The sequence below is a fragment of the Natator depressus genome, chromosome 7, assembly GCF_965152275.1.
Source record: "Natator depressus isolate rNatDep1 chromosome 7, rNatDep2.hap1, whole genome shotgun sequence".
Classification (NCBI taxonomy): domain Eukaryota; kingdom Metazoa; phylum Chordata; order Testudines; family Cheloniidae; genus Natator; species Natator depressus.
Window position 1 is genome coordinate 119,917,362 of NC_134240.1, and position 17,646 is coordinate 119,935,007.

Below are 17,646 nucleotides of genomic sequence, written 5' to 3' on the forward strand. Positions count from 1 at the left end.
CAGCTCACATGAAGTGAGCTGTAGCTCACGAAAGCTCATGCTCAAATAAATTGGTTAGTCTCTAAGGTGCCACAAGTACTCCTTTTCTTTTAGTGACTAACAAGTATCTTTTACTCACTTTACAGAAACTACTGCATCTTTGTTTGTATATAAGGGAACACAGAGGTCCACAGTTTTCTAGAAATAATTCCTCCCTCTGAATGGCCCACCGCTAAGATATGCCATTTGCGCAAAGTTGAAAATTTTATTTACATTAGCTCCCAAAGGAAGCGGTAGAAGCACCATCACTTGGATCAGTAAAAACCAGACCGAAGACACAGTCGAGAATACACAATAGGGTACAATCTTGCACTAATCCGCACAGGAAAGGACATAAGATTTAACAGATCTACAATTTCCATGGTCACAGATAGGCTGTATCTGAAAATATTTAAAAGATTCTAGACATTCAGCCCTCCAAAACAGCAGCCTTCCTGCCACTCAGCAAAACAAGATTTTCAATCACCTTGGTAAATATACACAATCAGGAGGAGATCATAAATTTTGTGGTCAATTCTCCCATCAGTGGGTCAACACTGGGTGTCCCGAACAATATGTTTTGAGATGGGCGCATCTCTGGGTGAGAGTCCATGATCTGGGTTACATGGGAGGTCAGAATACAGGATCATAATTACCTCTCCTGGATTCAACCCTAATAATCTGTTGGATTTATTTCCAGGGTTGGGGGGTTGGCTGGTTGGCTTTTTTTACCCGGGGTCCTTCATACACCACACGGTAAGAACGGCGGGGCTGACGTGGGGCAATGGAAGAGAACATGACAACACAGAGGCAAAAAGATTCAACAAAACATGGGAAGGGCAGTAGGGAGGGCTTAGACCCTCCTCCTGGGGAGCTCAGAATAAGGGGAGAAATCTTAACTGCGGGCAGGGCAGCGTATTAAGAACATCAACAGCACACAGACGAAGGTGAAAGCAGGAACCCGCTTAGGCCCCTTTCCCAGGTATGAGGGGGGTACACAGGCATGGGGGGGGTGGAGCCTGCTGGGCCAGGCCCCAAAGTAAACCCCCCCCCCAACCCAGGGAGCTGCATCCCGAGCACACACTGCAGCCCCCCTTCGCGCCCCTGAGGGGTCCCCCGAGGGCAGCTCCCCTCCTGGGACACCGGCCCCCCAAGCCGGTCGCCCCCCACAGGCCTATCGCTGCCCCCTCAGCCCCTACCTGGGCGGGCTCCACGCTGGCCGGCAGCCCCTCGGGCAGGACCTGGAAGAGCAGCAGGGCCATGGCGCCGAGGAGCCTCCTCTCCATTCCCCCTCCCCCCCCCACCCCCCGCCTACCTAACCCTACCGCGCCCGGCCCGGGACGGGAGCAGAGGGGTGCCCCGGCTGCCGCCCCGCCCACCTGGCGTTCCCATTGGGCCGCCCCACGCCCCGCTCTGCCTGTCATTGGCTCATGTCATCCGCTCGTGACACCCCCCCCCCAGGGGTTGAGCTAATCCCGTGCGCCGCCATCTTGATTGCGGCCCGGGAAGAACTTTTTTTTTTCGTTTTGGCCGCCATCTTGAGTGTGGCGGAAGCACATGGAAGGGGCTGCTGTGGAAAGGGAGAGTCGGCGCCTGACATTTAAAGGGCCGGCGGTGGGAGGTGGATGATCGCCCAGGGCCCTCTCCACCAGCACGGCCGTCTGGGCTGTGCCCACCCCCTCCCCCCCGTCCCGGCCCTTCCCTTCCTCCCCCAACTTTGTAAGGAGAGAGATCACTTTAGATAAGCTATTACCAGCAGGCGAGTGGGGTGGGGGGAGAGAAAACCTTTTGTAGTGGTAAACACCCATTTTTTCATAGTTTGTGTGTATAAGAACATCTTCTGTATTTTCCACAGTATGCATCCGATGAAGTGAGCTGTAGCTCACGAAAGCTTATGCTCAAATAAATTGGTTAGTCTCTAAGGTACCACAAGTCCTCCTTTTCCTTTTGTCCCCAACTGTGTCCCCGTCACCCTGACCTTGTCACCCCTCCTTCCCCCCCCCGATTGTGTCCTCATCACCCCCAGCTCCCCGCCTGTGTCCCTGTCACAGCTCTCCCTTCCCACCCTCCCTGCCTTGTCCCCATCACCCTTAACTGTTACACCCTGACCCTCCCCCAACCACGTCCCCATCACAGCCTGAGCCCCGGACCACATCCCCGTCATGCCCCAACTCTCCTTCCTGACCATGTTCCTGTCACTCCCAGACCCTCCCTCGCCTGATCATGTCATGGATTGAGAACTGGTTAAAAGACAGGGAACAAAGGGTAGGAATAAATGGTAAATTTTCAGAATGGAGAGGGGTAACTAGTGGTGTTCCCCAAGGGTCAGTCCTAGGACCAATCCTATTCAACTTATTCATAAATGATCTGGAGAAAGGGGTAAACAGTGAGGTGGCAAAGTTTGCAGATGATACTAAACTGCTCAGGATAGTTAAGACCAAAGCAGACTGTGAAGAACTTCAAAAAGATCTCACAAAACTAAGTGATTGGGCAACAAAATGGCAAATGAAATTTAATGTGGATAAATGTAAAGTAATGCACATTGGAAAAAATAACCCCAACTATACATACAAAATCATGGGGGCTAAATTAGCTACAACTAATGAAGAAAGAGATCTTGGAGTCATTGTGGATAGTTCTCTGAAGACATCCATGCAGTGTGCAGTGGCCGTCAAAAAAGCAAACGGGATGTTAGGAATCATTTAAAAAGGGATAGAGAATAAGACGAATATCTTATTGCCCTTATATAAATCCATGGTACGCCTACATCTTGAATACTGCGTACAGATGTGGTCCCCTCATCTCAAAAAAGATATCCTGGCATTAGAAAAGGTTCAGAAAAGGGCAACTAAAATGATTAGGGGTTTGGAACGGGTCCCATATGAGGAGAGATTAAAGAGGCTAGGACTTTTCAGTTTGGAAAAGAGGAGACTAAGGGGGGATATGATAGAGCACTATAAAGTCATGAGTGGTGTGGAAAAAGTGAATAAGGAAAAGTTATTTACTTGTTCCCATAACATAAGAACTAGGGGCCACCAAAGGAAATTAATGGGTAGCAGGTTTAAAACAAATAAAAGGAAGTTCTTCTTCGCTCAGCGCACAGTCAATGTGTGGAGCTCCTTGCCTGAGGAGGTTGTGAAGGCTAGGACTATAACAGGGTTTAAAAGAGAACTGGATAAATTCATGGAGGCTAAGTCCATTAATGGCTATTAGCCAGGATGTGTAAGGAATGGTGTCCCTAGCCTCTGTTTGTCAGAGGGTGGAGATGGATGGCAGGAGAGAAATCACTGATCATTACCTGTTAAGTTCACTCCCTCTGGGGCACCTGGCATTGGCCACTGTCGTATACTGGGCTAGATGGATCTTTGGTCTGACACAGTATGGCCATTCTTATGTTCTTATGTCCCTGTCACACCCTGACCCTCCCTCCTCTGCTACCATGTCCCCATCATGCCCCAACCATATCCCCTGTATGAAACAACTTCATCCTTCTCCCCACCCAGTATGATTGGTACCATCATCCACTGCCTCGGCAGGGAAGTGAACTAGACAACCTGACAGGTCTGGTCCAGTCTCTGGCCTCATCTATGGCAGTCAAGACAGACCCAGAACGGCTGATGGCTCCAGTGCAGGTGCCCCTGCTGCTACCACCCCAGAGAAGGACACGGGAGGGCCATGGTGAGGGAACAGGTCGGGAAGCTTCACAGTGCATGGGCCGTAGGAGGCTCCATGTGGGGTGGGCCTAGGACCCCAAATTGCCTTAATTCCTTCCTGTCCAGAGCACATTCTGCTTGTGCCCACTAAAGGAACTGAGGACCCGCAAGCCTGAGAATCCCACCCCAGCAGTCCCCCTCCTGAACAGGTCAGGGGAGGGAGAGAATGTGGGCGTGGGAAGGGGATCAGCATGACAAGCGAGTGGACATATTCCCACTGTTAAGGTGTAAGGTTGCTCCTGCCGTGTCAGCTCTGCCATATTGCACATGCTGCATTTTCAGTGCCCAACATTAAATAACCAATAATGCCATGGCAACACTAAAGGAAAGAGGAATAGAAAATGTCGCTTGACAGAGCTTAGCTTAGGGAAGGTCCTGGCTTTTTGATGTGCAGAAAATCCTATCTGTCTCTTTGCACTAATGCGGGGGGAATTTTTTGCATGTAATTCCCATTTGATTTGATTTTTTCTTTTCAAGATACAACGCTGTCATGTTTCACATTTTTGGCCATCAGTTTGCTCAGGACTTGTGCTCACAATTGCTCAGTAAAAACATATCCTTGCTTTGCAAATAAATAAATAAATAAATAAACCCTCTGTCCCTCCCAAGGCAGCAGTGTTTGCTCAGCTTATCGCTAACCCCCTCCCCCAGCAAAACAAACAGCATGTGTTCCTCTTGAGTCGGGTACAGAGTGCCTGTACAGTCGTGACAGGGTATGTGCTGAAGCAACATTCCTGGAGGAGTGAAAATGGTGGTGGCAGCATCGGCTGGTGCCTGCCTCTGTGTCTTTTGCCTTCTCTATTACAGTTTGCTTTCCGGCCCCTCTGCCTTGGGCCTGCTTTTCACTTCTTTCTGAGAAAAGAATGAAAGTCTGAGGTGGAGGACTCAAGACACTGGGCATCTGATTGACTTTCTGCACCCACAGTATGAGATCCCTGAGAGACCCACCTTTTCCTGAACAGTGGTGCCTGCCTGTGATTTAGAGGAGGTTGAAAGGGAATCCTCAGACTTCTCAAGGAAGATATTTGGGGGTATCATTCATGGTGCCCTGATAACTGGTCCAATATGAAGTCCATCCATGGTGCTGGTCACTTGTCTGAGGCAACTACTTGGAGAAGATGGCTGCACTCTCATTGCCAGCTGCTGCACCTCTTGGTGCTTCTAAGCTCACTTTCTCTTGCAAGCTCTTAGTTCTGTGGCCAACTCCACCAGCAGAGCCTTGTGCATCAGCCTTGTTTGTGTGGTCCTCCTTCACAAAGACATACCACTGAAGCTACTGGACAGGCAATCCACCTGGAGACATGGCTAAAGGCCGGGCAACCTAAAGCTGGCTTGTTTATGATGTTACCAGCTTTGCCCATTAATATGGGGTATGGTCATTTATTAGGGTTACTCTTCGCGGGGCAGGGGGCTGTATTTCTATTGATGTACTGCTGATGTCACTTGTGTTCTCATACAGAGCTCTACTTCTCCCTGCTGCAAGTTCCCTCCCAATGGAGCTATCCTGCAGGACCTAGGTTCCCCAGGGCTGGGTTCTTCCAGCCCCAGCCTCAGACAAGAACACACACATTAACAGAGGGCGTCTGAGAGGAGCGGGTTACTCAGCACTCCCAAGCTGACCCCTTATATATCCCCGGACTCAGTAAGCTGGGTCAAGCAGCACTTCCAAGCTGCCACCCTCATTATGTCCCAGGTTCAGCCTGTGTCTATCCCCACTTTCATGTTACAATTGTTCTGGTAGTAACCCACTCGATGAGCAAACCCCACAGGATTTTTGGGCGCTGCAGGGATCTTTTAGCTTAGGTACAAGGAGCATTGCTGCAGAGCGAATGAGGAAACCAGAAAACACCCACGGGGTGGGGGAGGAGGGTGGGAGGCAGAGAGAGAGAGAGAGAGAGAGAGAGAGAGAGGGAAGCAACCAGCTTAATCATGAAAGTTATTTATTGCCAGGTAATAACCACACAGCGCGTCATGGCTGCAGCATGGGAATCAAACTAGAAAATTGTTGTCCCCATCTCTATCAAAGGGGATTTATCAGCCTTAGACACCAACAGTGTTTGAATGTTAAGTCCATCCAGCCCCTGCAGTCATGTCAACAACAAAACTGAAGCACACAGAGTTCCCGTAGCAGGGAGTAGTCCCTTCAAGAAGCTAATGACCTCAATGGCGACTTAGGCTGGGCATGTTTGCTTTGAATAGCAGTGGCACGTTGTATTACAAGAATCGTCTTGTTAACAACAAGGCACGAGGCTCCTTGGCTCCAAGCAGGCACGGCTGGTGCGCACACCGCCGAGCCGAGGCGGGGTGCGTTTGCCACGGGCTCAGCACAATTCCAGACTTCAGGTGAAATTGCTCTTGTGCAACTTGCACAAAAAAAACTGCCGGCAGGGAGAGGAAAGAGAAGCAATTCTCCTCTTCTTGGGCCTCTTCCCTCCCCAGGGGAAACTGGCCCTTATTTCACTGGGGATTAGAAATATCTGAGATGCCAAATTATCTCCATTATGTACTAACAGCAGACCGGCAACCAGGAACCTCCTCCCCAGACTCAAAGCCATCGTCTGGCTGACTGGCTGTGACCTGTTTGTTATTTCCGAGTGCCCAAGGGGGGGCTAAGGCCCTGCCCAGCAATGAGACATGGTCCCAGCCCCCAAGAGCTTACGATCTGAAACCCTTATCCTGCAGTCAGATCCATGCAGGTGCGCTAAAGGCTAGGGGGCCCCCCCTGAGCCCAAGGATCCAGAACCAGCTGCAGGATCAGGGCCTAAATTCAGACCTGAAAGCGAGGCTCATAATAAAAAAAAGGGATGGAGGGAGGGGGAGAGAGGGATGAGATAAGGGGAACCTTAAGCAGACCATGTGGTTAATCAATAAGACACTCAATTAGGGCTTTTAACAATTGTTCGCTGGCCTCTCCTAGGGGAGACATTGAGGGAGGTGCTTGGGGTGAATGGGTTTTGGGAGGGTGCCTCAAGCAGGGGGCAAAGACCACAGATGGCACCAGGGTAGCAGGGGTGAAGGGGGAGGGGAAAGGAGGAAAAGGAGACCAGGGCAGAGATATAGAGGCCAAATGGCCTGAAGGCCTTCAGAACAGGCCAGGACACTTGGGCTCACTGCCTAGGACAATGGGGAGCCAAGTGGAGCTGGTCATACAAAGGGATGGGAGGCAGTTGATTAGGGACACAGCGACTAGGATAGACTGGAAGGGGCAGGCCAGCCGGGGAGATCAGAGTAACCAAGCCAGCAGGGAATGGGTGAGCAATTTCGCCAACAGGAGGGAAGGCACCGTTCAATTGGCCATCGGGCTCAGTGCTGGTCTTGAAATGTTCAGAGCAAGCAGAGGGTCAATCTCAGGAGTTCAGCCTTTTCGTATTCACACTGATCTCCAGCACACGTGCCTGCCTGCTGCTCATCTCCTCCCAGCAACAGCAAGGTCATTGTACAGCCACAACCTGCTGTGAATCGAGGATGGAAGCTACTGCTCCACGGGGTGGTCACAACTTTCATCTCCCATTAACCCGGGGGAGCATTGCGAACAGCCCGGCCACACTTCCTGGCCACGGCCCGGACTGCTCTTTGCCAGGCCAGGCAGAAGGGTGTGCTGCTGTCACGTCCTTCCCTGGCCAGGTGGCCACTCAGCTACAGATCAACTCACACAGCCTTGGATATTAGAACCTGCTCCCCTTGGGCCAGGACAGCAGGGTTATTATCCCAGGATCTCTAATTGCCACCGGCAGTGTTCCGCAGGCAAGGGCAGAAGAGAGGCCAGCCAGTGTCTCACCTGGAGGATGGCACCTCTGACGGCAGCCAGCATGCCGGGCCGCGCTTGTGTGGTGGAGACGCAGTCGGCAGGGAACTACTTGCTAAGTGTGCGTATCCCCGTGACAGATTTAAGTCCTCACCCTTGCACAGCAATAACCAAATTATCGGGCAGTTGTCATGGCAGATTATCCCGACACCCTCTCGAGCTACCCCTTCCCCAATACATCACCCCAGCCACACGTCCTCACCCCACTGATAAAGACGCACATTCCTTCCCTCCCCCACCCCGTGACACATGCAACCCCCCGCCCCCAATTATGAGAAAGCTGGAGCTGAGGTACAGTTCAGTAACTTAAGGGCATAAAACATCACAGGGATGTTGTAATTATCCCAGAACTGAGCATTAGAACAGCAGGAAAGTCAGCATTAAGCTTAATTTAAAAGAAATCCAATCACGTTAAGGTATGAAAAGACAAGTTAGGGCCCCCAAGCAACCTTAACTCTGCCCAGTAATGGCATTTGGGGGTTGAGGGAAGAGAACGAAAACTCCATCTATCAATTTAAATCTAATGTTGGAGAACAAACTAAAATGTCTTAATTGTAACCAGATGCTTATTGCATGGAATCACTAGAGGGCAGCAGGGACTTTTTAGTCTGTGGCTGTACAGCACCTAGCACACTGGTGGGCTGGTCCACATTTGGAGCTCCTAACCTCTATGGAAATAGGAATAATAAATGACAATACAATGGAAATCTTAGCAGAGGAGTCCTAGTGCAGACAAGGTCTCAGCCAGTTGCTAAAACTAGTGCTGAATTCCAGCTAGGGAAGTTGACCGTGTCTCTCCCCAGATTGCCCCTGCTGATGCATTTTGATATGGCATTATTTTTCAGTTCCTGTCCTAAAATAGAAGGGCTGCTATTTGCTACAAAACAGCTGTCAAGTTCCACCCCGGAGGTGGTTGCATTTCAGTGCTGGGTGAAGTGAAACCTAAGGATATAGACACACTCACAGATGTCTTTGTATATCCGTTAGTAAAGTGCTTTGGGTGGGAAGCACCATCAAAATGTCACCCATTCAGTAATTCTATTGGCTTCGCAGGGATCAAATTGGAACCTCAGAATCGTGCAGGGAGTGGTCTTGTATGCTCATGTGAGGGCAGAATTTGGACTCCCAAAATTCAGATCCTCAAAATACTCCAAACCGAAAGGCACTTCAGGCTGAAAACGTCAGCAGCCATCACAAATACACAGAGACATCCCTTGCAGGCTCTTTAAAGCAAGTGTCCGCATAAAACACAACAGCAGAGTCGGCGAGTTTTAAAAATCCTCAGATTTTATTTTTTCCCCTCTTCGTTGTTTGTAACAATTTCTCCCAGTCAAAAGCTTACAACTAACATTTCCTTACCCAGCAGGTTTCTTGTGAATCCTGAATTTTTCCTCCCTCACCTTAGAGGAGTTAGTTGAAATTGACAGAGATCCCACCTTGTCCCCACTCTGTGCCCCAGTTGCACTGATGCCAGCACAGCTCCAAGAGTAGCTTGTGTTGAGTGCTGGGTAGGACCTACACAAACAGTGGTGATCATCGGTTCTTCCAATTACAGGCAATGGTATGGTGGATTTAAGAAAAAGAGAGAGAGGATAAAAGCATCAGGCCATTTCACACTCCATTGTATGGACTGTAAAACAAGACAAATCTGGGATCTAAACACTTGAGGGTGAGGGACACGTTTTCAAAACACGCTGGTCCTTATGTGTGCAAGTGCTCAATCTGCACGTGCAGTTATCTGTTTACACTGCTCAAATGCTGAGAATCCAGCCCTACATGTTTACAGAAAGGCCATGGCTGTTTAAGACATCAATTGTGGTTGCATATTAGTTAGTTATTTAGTCAGAAGAGGCTGGTGCCTTCTGAAGGCAGGTGAACAAAGACCAGGGCCAAATTCTGACCTCACTTAATCTGGGGTGTAGCTGGAATAATGGCACCTGTTTAACTGAGAGCAGAATTCAGTTCACAGCTACAGGACAGAAACTGGCATCGACTGTACTGTATATGACCCGCAACACGAATGGCAGAGCCCGTCCTGCCTCCCTGAACAGAAGAGAGATAGCACCATGTGTATATTACCCCAGCTACCCCCATCCTGCTAAGCAGGGGGAGCAAGGGCAGGGGAGGGAGCCGTCTAAACAGGGGAACAGAGCAGTAATCTGTCACAGAGAAAGGGGCACAGGACTGCAAGAACCTTCAGCCATGTGCTCTGGACCAGGGCACCTGGCTGGGATACCTACAGCAATCAGACCAGTTCTCAGGCACTTTGCAACAGGTGGCATCAGTCCAACAACTAAGAGAACAGGATCCTGGCACGCCGAGGTCGTTCCAGCCTCCCGCGGGTCAGACCCAATGGGAGGAGTTAAGGCAGCAGGAGGTGCTCTTCCCTGGATTAGCCAGCGACAAGGAGGAGCCGCTGCTAAGGCCCAGGGGTCTGTTGACCTATGGTGCCCAGTGACGGCTTTGCTGAAGAGGGCACATTTCCGATTCTGTCCACTAGCGGGCCTACACCAGTGCAACAGATGTAGCGCCCCCCGCAGGTGTCAGTCACTCAGAGACAGGCCCCAAATCTGTCTGGGGGAGCAGAAGATACAGGGTTAAACCAAAGAGGAGCCAGAAGTCACCTCCAGATCTGCCTCTCCCCCCCAACCCCCAATAATTTGGCAGTCAGGGTGGGGGAATCCAAGTCTGATTGGTATGTCCCGAGCCCATCTCCAGATTATAGCTCTGCAGCTGCAGGTGGCCCTACGGAGCACGGTGCAGGGCCGTGGACGGCTCTCGAGGTAGATGCTCGATTTACAATCCTTTGTTAAAATAGACGTAAGGCACACAGTCCCCATGCGTGGCCTGGATGCAGGCTCGGAGCTCCGGCTCCAGGCTAGACAGCGCCAGAGAGCTGCAGGGAAAGGAGATGGACGGTCAGGCTTTGATTTGCTCTGCATTTCTTCTCCCAGACCCTGTTGGAAGTGTCCTTGGTCTGGGAGTGGCCTTCTCTCTGGCTGGCTGGGGGGGTGGGGTGGGCAGGCCTTCCTCAGCCAGATCTTAACAGTGGCCATGGAAGCAAGTCACCGGCTAATATGACCTGCCCTCAGGGCAGGCAGCAGAGTGCACAGACCTGGGGAATCCAGCCCCATCCTGCACCCTGATCCTAGCACATGGGGCAGAGAGCAGAGACCTGGGGAATCCAGCCCCATCCTGTGCCCTGACTTCAGTGCAAGAGGCAGAGATGGGGACTCATCTCCCCCCTTCCCCTCTCAGGACAGAGTGCACAGCGTGGGGATTAGCATCTGTGCACAGGTCAAACCCTTTGGAAGGGCAGCACTGGCTGCAAGCCCTCAAGATGACCAAGTTCCCAAGGACAGGCAAGGCCTTTCCAGAAGATGCCTGCGCCCCCCCGGGGTATGCAGAGGATAGGTCAGGAGAGGGGTTCTCAGGGAGGGAGAATGAGCGCGGCTGGTACCATCTCTGTGGGAACAGCGAGCAGGCAACCGGCACCATGAATAGGAGGCTGCAGGACAGAGAAAACGAAGCGTTACCAGTAAAACGCAAACATCCACTCTCGGAGCAAGAGCCAACCCTCAGCGACACCGACAGCCCCCGCAAGAGTCACCTCTCCTGGAGGGTGCAAAGCTGAGAGCTGGACCACTCGCGGTCATTCGAGCTCCCACGAGGTGGGGCACTAGCCCTGGGGAATCCTTGTTCCGCTCCCGACCTCCTCTCCTCAAAGGCCCCAGCGTGGCTTGTGGCACACCAGCTAAGTGGCCAGGTCACAGCGGCTGGCTAATTTCGGTGCTGGGTGGAGCGATCTAGCTGCGCACCCTCATAGAGCACCCTGAGCTTTGCTCTTGTGAATGTCATTTTGGTGCCGGGGCCAAGGTTCAGTTGCCAGACAGGCTGATGAAGTCCACGGCGGCTGATTAACACCAAGGTGCAGGTGAGCAGGTTGCCCTGGACTCTCATACGAACACCAGCAAACTGGCCACCCACCCTCGGCCCAGCAGAGCAGCTTCTCGCTCTGGAGCTTCCTTCCATGCAGCTCTCTCCAGCAAGGTGGCTGAACGGTGAGTCCAGAGATCAGGGTTAAATTCCCATCTCACACCCAGACTCGCAGGATATGTGACCTTGGGCAAATCTGTCTCATGCCTCAGTCTCCTGCAGCTGTAAAATGGGGATAATGCTTCTCTTCCTCCAGGAGACCCAAGGCTGATTTCACAAGACACTCCCATGCTACAGCGGTGGGGGTTGGAGAAGCCGAGGGATGGACGTGCCCAGTAGGATGAAGCCTGGGCCCCCAACCCCTGGTGCATGGCAGGACCCCCCTTGTTGGGCCCCAATACCAGACTGCTCCTGCTTCTGACTGTCACAACTGCTCCAGGTCTGATTCTCCAGAGTGCTGGCAACCCCTGGATTCCCCTGAAGCTGGGGAAGCTCGGAGGCTCTGAGAGCAAGGGCCTACGGGAATCTGGGGGATGGTCCCTGACAGGGCTCAGGAGAGCCCACAGCAGTTAGCATTGCTTGGATCCAGGGGATTTAGACACAGAAGAGAGGGAATGCCATTGGGGAAGGGACAGTCCTTTGCAATGTAGCAGGGACCCTGGGTTCAACCTTTACCAAGGGGGACCTTCTCCTTGGGTCCCTTCCCCCGTCCTCTGATCCACAGCACGGCAGTAGGGCCCAGTGTATTGCAGATCCTTGGTCTGCTCCTGATGCTTCTTTCTCCTCCACTTCTGGAGACCAGTCACCCAAGGATTCAGCAGGGGCCTGTCTACATTAGAGATCATCACGAGCTGTGCTGGAGTGAAGTGGGGCGCGGCCCCCCATATGACTCAGCTGGGTTTCACTGCTGCCATTAAGGATGTGACAAGCACCCTACACCAGAGGAGCGAGCAGCTTCTCCTCCCCAGCTGTTGGGGCTTGTGATACAGAGGGAAGTGGTTAGAACAGGGAATGGCGTCAGGATGCCTGGGTTCCATTGTCTAGTTCTGCCTCACTTTGTGGCGCTAGGCAAATCGCAAACCCTGCCTCCCCTCCCCCCCCACATTTGTGTCTCTGTTTCGCCAGCTCTGAAATGGGGATGTAATAATTATTACCTGCCTCAAAGGAGCACTGGGAGAATCCATGAATGATTTATTATTATTACTGAGGTTCTTATCTGTGGCAGGGAAGCCCTGGACTCTGAGCTTGACAGAAGGTGGGAAAAGAAAGAGATTTTCAGAGTCCCTGCCTGGAAAGAGCCAGCTGTCTGCTCCTGTTAAGGCCACACGCTGACTGGGTTCTTTAGATGGCTCTTTTCTGAACCCAAAGCTGCAAGGCTGGAGCTGAGGAAAGGTGGTAATTCGGGAAGGAAGATACTTACAAGCCCCCGGCCAGCATCACTTGTAAAGGTGCGTGGAGGACCTGAATTCTCTGCAAAGAAATCAGCCCAGGAGAATGTGAGCCCGGAACGTCATCCCTAAAGTTATCACAGCCAATATCCAACCCAGCCCGGGGAGAAGGAAGCCTTCCCCCAAAGAGCTCAACGTGCTTGGTAGTCTGGCAAATCCTTTGTTCATATCCCGTATACTCACATGCTTTCTGGGGCTCCCTTAGGGTCATCTGGAGCTCTAGTGGGCCCCCATAACTCAAAATGATAAGGGGGCTGGAGCACATGATTTATGAGGAGAGGCTGAGGGAACTGGGATTATTTAGTTTGCAGAAGAGAAGGATGAGGGGGGATTTGATAGCTGCTTTCAACTACCTGAAAGGGGGTTCCAAAGAGGATGGATCTAGACTGTTCTCAGTGGTAGCAGATGACAGAACAAGGAGTAATGGTCTCAAGCTGCAGTGAGGGAGGTTTAGGTTGGATGTTAGGAAAAAACTTTTTCACTAGGAGGGTGGTGAAGCACTGGAATGGGTTACCCAGGGAGGTGGTGGAATCTCCTTCCTTTGAGGTTTTCAAGGTCAGGCTTGACAAAGCCCTGGCTGGGATGATTTAGTTGGGGATTTGTCCTGGGGGTTGGACTAGATGACCTCCTGAGGTCCCTTCCCACCTGGATATTCTATGATTCTATGACAAGGGCCAGCAGGGGTGGGGGGAAACTGAGGAAAGAGCACAAGCGAGAGATCCCAACCCCTACAGATGGTCCGGGGGGAAAAGGGAGAAAAGAGGGGGTAACAGGGCCATGGGGAGGTCTGACCACCAGGAAGGGGGAGCTGGATATGGATGTGGACAGGACGCCACTGTGTGGGGATGATGGAGGAGGAACTCAGAGCCTCCTGAAACACTCACCTTCATGAAGGAGAGCTTCTCCAGCCGCTCCATGAGAATCGGCAAAAGAACTAGCCAGAGAGAGAGAGAGAGAGAGAGAGATTTTATCAGCCCAGCCGCTCCATTCTCTGCCAACAAAGCTCACTGAAGAGCCGGGGCCAAGCAAGGCGAGATCCAACCACAAGGAAAAAGCCGTCACGGGAGGTGAGCCCTTGAGGTCTCCCTGCCTGGCTCCCAATGGCCAGGGACATGCTTTGTATCAGAGCCACCACACTGGTGCTCCCACTGCCAGTCGCTTACACCCAGGAGGGCCAACATCCCCGCCCCAGCCTGCCTTCTGACTGGGGAACTGAGCAAGCACCCCTGTTCTGAGCCAAGGGCAGGGAAAGGAAGGGGGCATCTCCTACTGCTCTGCAGAGCCTCCCGGTGGCAGGTACCAGAACGGCACTGAGACCAGGGGAAGATTTCCATCCAGCAGCTGAGTCATGGGGCCCGTCAGGGTTCATGATGGAGGGAGGGGGAATCCCCAGGAGTTGGAGTGGAAGGGAATGGTCCTTTAGACCAAACAGGCAATATTTGGACTGTCTGTACATTGCCTTCCATCAGAGGGTCTCGGCACACTCTGCAGACACAAAATAAACCACCCCGAGAAGCAGGTGCGCTGGCCATTGTACAGATTGGAAAACTGAGGCAGACAGAGGGTCTGGGTGTCAGAGCCCGGACTAGGCCCCAGACGTCAACAGTTCCCAACCTTCTGTTCTATGCACTGGCATATCCTAGGCACCAGCCTTTCTGCGCCCAAAAGGCTCCCAGCCCTAGTCTTACCCCTCCCCTGCCTCCCGCTAGCCCCTGCACTGGTGGGCTTGCCGGCTGCCTCCTTCGTCTCCCCCACAGATTGCAGGGGAGGTGTCGCTGGTGCTCACCCATGCCAGGCGCTGCCATGACGATCCTGGAGACCACCACCTGGGTAATCCCCTTGGCCGCCGCAACCTGAAAGCAAGAACAACCGTCAGCCAAGCCTCTCCAAGGGCTACATCTGACGGGGCAGTAATGCAGCCAGCTGGGCCAGTCCGTGCTCGCTGCTCCAACGCCTCCGTGGGTCGCTGGGGGAGAGGGGGTGTCCAGGTCTGAAGCACCTGTGTCACCTACTCCAGTCCCATCCCCCAGCCTGCCCCAGCCCCAGGGAACGTGAGCGAACATGGCTGGATTGGCCTTACGATGGCAGAGTTAGGACCAGAAAGTCGGCAAGGCTGGGAGCTCAGACCTTTCTGCAGTTTGTCTCACGGGCCCCGCACCAGCTGCGGCATCAGCTCCCGCGGAGACGTGATCCCGGAAAAGGACTCAACGTGTTTTCAGGCGGCTCGGCGCCACACGAGCAAAGCAGCCAGGCCATCAGAACCCATCGGTAACAGCCACCCCGCCCTGCTCCGTGACGTACCCTGGAATGGCCCAGCTCACGGTCCTTCTCGTCCGTCACCATGATCCCGTTAATGAGCTCCCTAAACACAGACAGGGAACCATGAATGCCTCAAACCCAGCCTCCTGGCTCACCCCTGTCCATACCCCGCATGAAAACAGAGTGGGCCCTCCTCTCCTCCCCTCAACAGTGCCGAATGGTCCACACCTCCCCTCCCCCTGGCTTAGCACAACAGCCTCCCCTCCCCCCAACTCTAGGCCATGCAGGCACCTCCAAAATTTGCTCCCCAGAGGTTTATAGGCTTTGGCCCTTGACCCTGGTGTCATCATGCAGCCCAGTGCATTGTGGCTGTAAAATGCTATCCAGCTGGAAGGGCAGTCATCTGATCTGAGTGAGGATAAGGCAGGGTGGCGATGGAGAATTGGGCCCTTTTCAAACCTTCTGCCACGTGGGTGAGAACCATGCGAACAAGGGCCGATAAGGAAGGTGGAAGGGTTGCAGTGTCTGTTTTTGTTCTGTTTGTACAGCTCGTACCACAGTGGGGTCCCGGCCCATGCCTGGGGTCCCTGGGTGCTACAATGTTCCCTCCCCTAAATCACCTGTGGCTCCCTCATTTATCATCTGTTTCCCTGGGCTGGAGCAGCACCCCAGGCTGGCATTACCCGCAACAACCCCAGCTAGACAGAGCACGGCATGGACAGCTCCCACCCAGCTTGTCTGGCACAACTGGTGCCCCTTCCCTGCACCCTACTGAAAGGTGCTACCGTAATTCAAACAGGAATTATTTCGGGGAGGGTCCGTGGCCTGCGTTACCCAGGAGGTCACATTTGCGGATCACAGGGCTCCCTCCTGGCCTTGGAATCTATGATCATTCAGAGGAAGTAGAATTTTGCCATGGTGACTAAGACTCCCGGCCCATCAACTCCGGGCTTCTTCCTCAGACAACGGCCAATGCCTGATGCTTCCGCGTGACACTTCCCCTATACTGCGCCGGCCTGTTTCTACCCATATAGACCACTTTGTGTTGGTCTATATCCACTCCTGGCCCACCACTCTGCTGCCAAATTAATCAGAATAAAGCAGTTGCCACCTCCCCTAGTAAGACTCGCCTGTCAGTGTTTTAATACGTGATTCAGAAAACGTGTCCCACTAAATCTCTGGCAGGGAGATCAGGTAACCAGCTCTCCACCATCCCAATGCAGGATTTAATCGCTAAACACCAGGGCTGCCCTCTCCGGCCATGAAACGGGCAGGCGGGGGGGGGGGGGGGGGGGGGCGGAAATGAACGGCTTGAGCAATGCTGCCACCTATGGGAGGCTGCTGGAAATAGCACCTACCCATCTCACAGGAACACGGCGGGAGGGTGATGACAGCTCTGCTATACCCCGGGCCCACCAGCCTCTCCAAATGCTGGAGGGCAACTGAAAAACCCTCCAGAGGAAAAGAGGGTTTTGTCACTGAGATTTTGTTGGTCCTGCTGAGAGTTTAGAACGTGGGGGCGGCTCTCTTAGGCACATAGGCAGGTGCTGGCTTTTGGGAAGAATATCAAGCGTGTACATCAAGCTTCGTACGGTGTCAAGTGCTGTCCAAATATTAACAACCTAGCTTAGTACCATCACCCCCATCACACCAATGGGGAAACTGAGGCTGAGAGAGGGGAAGCCACCTGCCTCACAGCAAGCCAGTGATAGACAAGAACAGAGCCCAGGAGTCCTGGCTCTCAGATCTAGGCTCCAACCACTGGTTAACACGGCCTCTCTCCTCATTACAAAAGTCACCTCTGCCTGTGGTTCAAGATCCCACATCCTTGTCTGCTTGTTGACAAGGTGCCACAGGCCGGAGCACATCCCTGGAGAACAGAGACAGACTTACTGTTGCCTCATCATGGGGATGTTCACACAGTTGGCGGCAGCTACGGCTGCGAATGGGACCCAGCGTGCCACGAGGGGCGGAGCTCTCTAGGAAGGAAAGAGACCGAGGTGAGCACGGCCTTCACAACAGTCCTGGAACGGCCTTCAGCATCCCCTAGGTGAGAGGAGTTGCTGGGCCAGCAGGAAGCCAGCAGCCCAACACACAGCGTGAGAACTGGCGCCCTCAGCAGGGAGGAGCGAGTGACTCTCAGGGACTGAGCCCCAAGGCCAGGACAGACTCTCAGAAGCAGATGTGTAGGGGAAGCTTGCTCACTGCCGCATGGGCCAGGCCTTCAATGAAACCCTCCAGCTGGCACCTTTCACCCAAATCAGACCCACCCGCTAAATCAGGCGGAAAAAAGTCCTAAGACCCAGTTCCCTTATTCAACCCACTGCCCTGTGTGACAACAGCCTGGCCAGCTGGTATCTGTGTCCGGCTGCACCTGGGGCTCGTGCTGGAGTACTGCCGAACGCATCAACAGGGCTGGGAAGATCAGCACCAAAGGCCTCGCAGGGAGCATGGGAGCCAGATCCTA

General features: G+C 53.0%; 2 protein-coding genes across 3 annotated transcripts in view; both read right to left on the minus strand.

The window, feature by feature from the left end:
* Positions 1-1,312, minus strand: part of WBP1L (WW domain binding protein 1 like) — an 82,069-nt gene extending 80,757 nt beyond the window's left edge. Inside the window, exon 1 of the mRNA XM_074959435.1 lies at positions 1,218-1,312. Coding sequence (XP_074815536.1) covers positions 1,218-1,304 — 87 coding nt within the window. The 5' untranslated portion in view covers positions 1,305-1,312. The remainder of the gene's footprint in view (positions 1-1,217) is intronic.
* A 7,496-nt stretch (positions 1,313-8,808) lies between these two features.
* Positions 8,809-17,646, minus strand: part of SFXN2 (sideroflexin 2) — a 28,871-nt gene continuing 20,033 nt past the window's right edge. For both annotated transcript variants that reach the window (XM_074959439.1, XM_074959438.1), the window contains 7 exons: positions 17,073-17,158; positions 15,222-15,282; positions 14,707-14,773; positions 13,805-13,854; positions 12,893-12,942; positions 10,997-11,044; positions 8,809-10,432 (listed from right to left, as the gene is read on the minus strand). In XM_074959439.1, coding sequence (XP_074815540.1) covers positions 10,333-10,432; positions 10,997-11,044; positions 12,893-12,942; positions 13,805-13,854; positions 14,707-14,773; positions 15,222-15,282; positions 17,073-17,158 — 462 coding nt within the window. In that variant the 3' untranslated portion in view covers positions 8,809-10,332. The remainder of the gene's footprint in view (positions 10,433-10,996; positions 11,045-12,892; positions 12,943-13,804; positions 13,855-14,706; positions 14,774-15,221; positions 15,283-17,072; positions 17,159-17,646) is intronic.